Source organism: Arachis ipaensis, chromosome B06 (genome assembly GCF_000816755.2).
Source record: "Arachis ipaensis cultivar K30076 chromosome B06, Araip1.1, whole genome shotgun sequence".
In the NCBI taxonomy this organism is placed as follows: Eukaryota; Viridiplantae; Streptophyta; class Magnoliopsida; order Fabales; family Fabaceae; genus Arachis; species Arachis ipaensis.
Window position 1 is genome coordinate 122,960,086 of NC_029790.2, and position 7,006 is coordinate 122,967,091.

General features: G+C 34.1%; 1 protein-coding gene across 1 annotated transcript; it reads left to right on the top strand.

Moving 5' to 3' along the window:
- LOC107648434 lies at positions 4,970 to 6,618 on the top strand. Its single transcript, XM_016352301.2, has 2 exons — positions 4,970 to 5,534; positions 6,184 to 6,618. The coding sequence occupies exons 1-2, from the start codon at positions 5,031 to 5,033 to the stop codon at positions 6,487 to 6,489; spliced, it is 810 nt and encodes a 269-aa protein (XP_016207787.1). The 5' UTR covers positions 4,970 to 5,030; the 3' UTR covers positions 6,490 to 6,618.

The following is a 7,006-nucleotide window of genomic DNA, read 5'->3' on the forward strand; positions in this document are numbered from 1 at the left end:
ATATTTAGTAAATAAAAAAATAATAGTAATACACTAATATACTTTATTCAACCTAAAAAATTAATGCTACGTTATCAAGATAAAATCTGCTAATATCTGCTAAAGGTTATTGGGCTGCTTCACAAAGCCCACTTATTAAAAAAAAAAACAAATTCTAAATTAACCCAATTAATTCTAATACCACTTGGTTACCGCTGTAACCTAGTTAACCCTTTTTCACTTGTTCTTACCGTTGAGACACACCCCCTACTCTCCATCTCCACTTGCATCGTCGCATAGCACTCCGGGTTGCTGTCTTCGCCGGTTGCATTCGTCGGCTGCGTCAACGCCTCCGAGAAACCAGTTGCCGCCACTAACAAGTACGGTCCCACATCCGCCAAAGTGACACCTGGCGCGGCTACATGTTGCCGTCGTAGAGACGCATCCACACGTGAAACCTTCATCGCGACGCCCTCTAGTAGCTCCGCCAGAAGATACGCTGCGGCTGGACACTTCCGGCCTCGTGGAGACATTAGCATCCTCGCAACTCGTTTGCCGCTGCATCGCCCTCCCAGCGTCGATCCCTGTCTCGAGTTCGAGCCCCCTTGTAGTGTCTCTTCCCTCAGACACCAGTGCAACAACAACAGGTAAGTGGGTCTTCAAGGTTTTCGCTAATTGCTAGTTCTCGGATGTGTCTAGTCTATATGGATGTGTCTTCTGCCACATGTGTCTTATAAGAATGTGTCTTTTTCGTGTTTGCATGTAATCGCATATGTGTCTTCCATGTTCCTGTCTAATTTCATCGTGACATCTTTGGAGTTGTCTCAGCATGGATGTGTCTTACACTGGAGGTGGCTATCATAGTCATGTGATGGTAACAGGCAGGTTTTCCTTTTCACGGATGTGTCTTCTGATTGGATGTGGCTTGTTAACCACAGATGTGTCTCTTCCACGAAAATGGTGGTTGGTCCACTTGACTTCAATGGAGACACATATACCTACCGGATATAGTTACTTCAATGGATCCGGGTGAAGGCGTAGTCACCGTTGAAGGGTAATGTCGGTGTCTCAGTGACTTGAAAAGTTCCACGAAGAAGAAGTGGCCTCTGGGTGAAGGCGCAGTCACCGTCGATGGAACAAATGGCAGCGTCCCGGTGAGATGAAAAGCAACCCGACGGAGACGCAACCAGCGAGAAGAATGAGTATTAGGTTTGCGTGACAATGTGCCATGTTGTGTTCGTAATTGGCGTGAAAGTCTCATGTTACGTTAGTACGTTACCACTCTTTGCTATTTCAAAATGCATTGTACTGTATCCACTAAATCCCTAATTGACATAACAAATTATATTTAATTAATTTTAATTAGTGTTGGTAATAGCTGGCAGATACAACTTTCGGTATTCTATACTTTTCCTACTTTATTGTGTCATTATTGTGTTTGAGGTATTGGCCATTATTGAGTCTCACCTTAGTCAAAGATTCTATTCATAAGTGCCATCATAAATTTATGATCGTACTATAAAATCTTTTTTTTTGTCAATAAACTATAATTTAAACGGTATAAATTTTTTATACTTATTTAAAAATTTACGAGTTTAACTCTCGCTTCTAATTTAAACCAAGAAAATAGAATCTTTCTTTGCTCTTGCCAAAAGAATCAAAAGGAAAATAACATCACTCATAGAGCTACGTTCGAAATTGGACCAAGTAAAGTCGGCCCAATGATACCCAATCCAATTCATGTGGCCTAATTCGCATGAGTCAGACACTTTTAGAATCCATATCTAACCCGATTTAGAGAATAAATCAGACGTTTTTTCTATTATTTTAGTCATTACCATCCAAGTGGTAATCAGCCTAAAATATAAGATTAATTTTTTATTTTGTAAAGAAATAATTATCTATGATCTTCAGAAATTATTTTTAAAAAATGACTAAATTTTATATTGTTAATTTATTCTCTTAAGTAAAAATTTAAAATTTAGAAGATTCAAATTTTATGTCAAAATATCTTTTATATATAAATTTTATCATCTTAATTTAGACTTTTACTTCCTTTTTTTTCCAAAGATAGTAGGTTATATTTCATTAATTATTGAAAAATAAAATATAAAGATGTCCAAAAACAGGACCGTAAATAAAAAGTGAGAATTTTCCAAAACAATACACTGAAGGTATTCATCCACCGGTGCATGGTCGAAAAACGAAGAAAATTTTAAAGAAGAAAGAATGATAAATCAAATCGAATGAAACTAAGAGATTGTCACATGGAGATGACGATCTAAACTGAAAGTTCTTTGAATTTCACGGAATAACTTGACAGAACTTGCTAGAATGGCAGACGTCATTGAAGTAGAACCTTCAAAAATTAACTAATTGCGAACTTTCCAGTAGTTCCAACAAATAATGGCAAGCAATTGAAGATTACGATCAGCATTTTTCAAGGGGTTAAGTATCTATACTGATGCAGTCTACCCTATCTAAAAGTCGTTAGAACTCTCACAAAAATAACTCTAAAACCATACTTCTTTCACTCTCACTTCCTTATTTTACTGAATTCTTCTATTTGATCCAATTCCCATATAATAAACGGTAACCATTTGAACTTTGCATTGTTAGATAATATCATAAATTGTTGCATTTGGATACACATAATAAATCCAAGGTAGCACTAATTTTACATTATTAGATAACATTGTTGCATTTGCTAAATATAAAAAGTGTGTTTGGGATCTAAATGTAACATTAAAACATCTCACTAATATTGGGAAAACAAGACCTGAAGACTACCGAATCGTTCACCAAGGTTTAACTCTTTTTTTTTTATTTGAAGCATATTTTGTCAACATAAAAAAATATAGTTTAACTAATATTTGTTTAAATTAAGGCAGATATGTTAAATTTATTAATTAATTTTTTTATAAAGATATAGAGAGAAACGGCTTCAGGAAACAAAAAGAAAGAAAGAAAGAAACGGTGAGGGCTTGAGGGAGAGAGTGACGGAGAACTGAGAAGAGAAGAGAGGGAGGCCGTGTCCAGCGCCGCCGCCGCCATGCCCAGCTGCCTTGCTTGTCATCGTCGCCATCAAAGGGAAGAGGGAGAGAGAGTGTCGTCGCGAATCAGAGTTGAGCCGAGAAGAGAGACAACACGAGAGAGGGAGTGAGCCACCGAGGGGAGCGTCACCACCGCCAGGGCCGCCGTTGAGGGGGGCTGGGGGGAGGAGGAGGGAAGGGAAGCCGCACCGCCGCCCCGTCGCACCGCCGCACCGCCGCACCGCCGTTCTTCTTCTTCTTCTTCTTCTTCTTCTTCTTCTTCTTCTTCTTCTTCTTCTTCTTCTTCTTCTTCTTCTTCTTCTTCTTCTTCTTCGAACTGGAATATCTAGAATTTCTGAATTTTTTTGTGAAATTTGTTATGGAATATCTATAATTTAATTTTTTGTGATTTGGCTTAAATTTAGAATATTGTTGTTGCTGAATTTGTTGATTATTGTTCAAAGTGAATTTGTTGATTATTCTGAGTTATGATTTTCTAAGGTGGGGGTGGTGGTGGGTTCTGGTGTTAATGATGATAGTGGGGGGTGGTGGTGGGGTGAGGAAGGTGAAGAGGAGAATGATGAGACTTCTGTTATATATGAATGGTAATGATGTCTGTTCTTGATGTTGCGTTGTTTGGTAGCAACTTGAATTCTGATTTGATCACCAAGACTACGTTACTTGATCTTTCTGAAGTGAAGAAGCTCAAGGCTATTTTTTGTGGCAGTGGATAATAGCTTCGTTAGTGAGATCATGTTGGTTAACTCAAAATTAATCCGTTGCTTCTATTTTTTGAATTCTTGTTCCCAGTTTCTTCGCGCTGTTCTCTTTCTCTCTTCTTCTTCTTCTTCTTCTTTTTTTTTGGAAGAACATTTGAGTTCTTTTTAAAATTTTTTAATTTATGTTGTTGCTAATTTTGGATCTGAAATTATAGTTGATGATTGCTGAATTGTTTAATTTAAAATTTTTGTTGATTTATTTTTTATTGTTGCTGTTGGTGTTGCTGGATTGTTGGTGGTTATGGTGTAGCGATGGTGATGGTGATGGTGATGATAATGTAGAGGGTAGTGGTGAAGGTGGAGAGGCTTTTTAATTTTTGTTTAAGGACAAAATTGTCCAAAAAATTTTATTTATGGACAAAAGGACGATTTTATAACGTTTTGTAACGTTGGGGATGATTTTAATAACAAAAAAAGGTCAGAGACAATTTTAATTTTCACCCCTTACCTTAGGGACGATTTCAGTACTTAGGGCTTGTTTGGGTGAGCTTCTAAGAAAAGATCTTTTTTCGAGTTATTTTTTTTTAAAAGATCTTATAGAGAAGTAAAAGTAATTTTATGTTTGGATATCTCATGTAAAAAGGTCTTTTTATCAATCAATTATGTTTGGGTATAACAATATAAAAGTATTTTTTTGTTTATTTATTACATGAAAAAACATCTTTTTTTAAGGAAAAAATATCTTTTAAAAAAAGATGTAAATTACAGCTTCTCAAAAAAAGATCTTTTTTTGATTTTACTAGTGCTTTTACTTTTACTACTAGAAATTTGCCAAACACGTTAAAAAATAAAAAAAAGATATTTTTTCATTGAAAAAAGATCTTTTTTAATAAAATAATGGCGCCCAAACATACACTTAACCCTAAATTATAATAAGAAGAATATTAGAGAACTATCAAAATTTATTATTTTTATTCATCAATTAATTATTAATGTTTAAAAAATATAAATTAAAATATATTATTTAATTAGTAAAATAAAAGAATTAGATTAATAGCTAAAAGACCCAAAAAAAAAAAAAGAAGAGGAAATCCGATCCCTTTTGAATCTCACTAGACTCTAAATGCTCTCCCAACCGTGGAACAGTTATCCACAATAATATATTGTATGATATATTCCAGATAAAATAATAAACAAAAAACAAAAACACGTATACGTGTAGTTAACCATAAAAAGAGTTACTGTTCGATTTTGATTGATTCAAGTTCATACCCACTTTTCATGACCTACACAAAAAATCATGGCTTCAACAATGCGCACCAGTAGCATACAACCTATCTCATCACCTCTTATCAAAACCAACAACATTTCAACAAAAATCGTAAGCACATTGAGCAATGAGCCAAGCTCAACAGGCAAAATCAAACGCCTTGTTCTGACCCAAGAGGGTAGAACGAAACTCAATCCATACTCAGATAGAGAGTTCTATGCATACCCACGCCTTGTGAAACACGTCGATGATGCCTTCATTTCCACACTCACCAATCTCTACAGAGAGAGGTTGAAGCCTGAGACAGAGATTCTTGATCTCATGAGCTCTTGGATCAGCCACTTGCCCCATGATGTCAACTACAAAAGAGTGGTGGGTCATGGATTGAATGCACAAGAACTTGCCAAAAATCCAAGGCTGGATTACTTTGTTGTCAAGGATCTAAACGAGGAACAAGAGTTTGGGTTTACGAATTGCAGTTTTGACGCAGTGTTGTGCACAGTTAGTGTCCAATATCTACAACAGCCAGAGAAGGTTTGATATTCCATCATTGTTTCGGGTTTCTAATTAATTATATATATAATTTTGATACACGATAATATAAGATATTTTTGTTAATGTGATATTATGTGATTAGATGTCCGTATAAAATTATTTTTCATTGACAGTATATTAAAATTAAACAAAATTTAGTTCTTCTTTGTGATTCAAGAAACCACCCTATTGATATGAAGCCTCAAAGAAATTTCATGTTGTTGAGCCTTTGAACAAATTGGTTTTGAAAATTTTAAATGGTTGTATTGTTATAATATAATTAATTATTTTTTGTCAGCAGTTTTAATTATTAATCTAATTTTTTAATCTAATAATTTAATAATATAATAATTTTAAATATTACTGACTAATTACTAATAAAAATAAATTCTACTAGTCTTTTATCATTTCTCGTTTAGATATTATCATGGAACAAAATAAAAAAAATGGTGACACAAAGATATAAAAGAAAATTGCCTTCATATTCAGTTTTATAATAATTTAATATATGTGCAATATTGAAAAATGTAGAATTTATCAAGATGATAACTACTTTGGTCTATTAATCATTGCAATTATTAGCAATTTATAATATTTAAAGATAAAAAGGATAGCATGGACTATCTCCTATGTATGTTGTTTATTACAGGTATTTGCAGAGGTATTCCGGGTACTAAAGCCAGGGGGCGTGTTCATGGTGAGTTTCAGCAACAGAATGTTTTATGAGAAAGCCATTAGTGCTTGGAGAGATGGCACTGGCTATAGTAGGGTACAACTTGTGGTTCAATACTTCCAATGTGTTGAAGGTTTCACAGAGCCTGAGGTGGTTCGGAAGTTACCAGCTACTACTAATTCTTCTCCAATTGATTGGATTATGGGACTTTTTGGATTCATGTCAGGGTTAGACCCCTTTTATGCCGTGATTGCATATAGAAATTTTAAACCCATAGAATGATTATTGTAATTTGTAATGGCTGCTCAATGTGACAGAGGGTGTTGATGAATAGAAATGACCTAATAATAACAATGTAAATCCAAATAAATTTATATGTTGTGCTATAGTGATATTTTTTGTCACTTTCGATGTTTATGTTCATAAGCTTTTTTGTGCTTTAGTATCCTATTTAAACTTGATTTGGTAAAATTTGTATGTTTTAAAAAAAATAAAATTATTTTTTAAAATAATAGAAATGAATAACAATGTAAATCCAAATAAATTTATATGTTGTGCTATAGTGATATTTTTTGTCACTTTCGATGTTTATGTTCATAAGCTTTTTTGTGCTTTAGTATCCTATTTAAACTTGATTTGGTAAAATTTGTAATTTGTACAATGTGACAGAGGGTGTTGATGAATAGAAATGACCTAATAATAACAATGTAAATCCAAATAAATTTATATGTTGTGCTATAGTGATATTTTTTGTCACTTTCGATGTTTATGTTCATAAGCTTTTTTGTCTTTTTTGTGC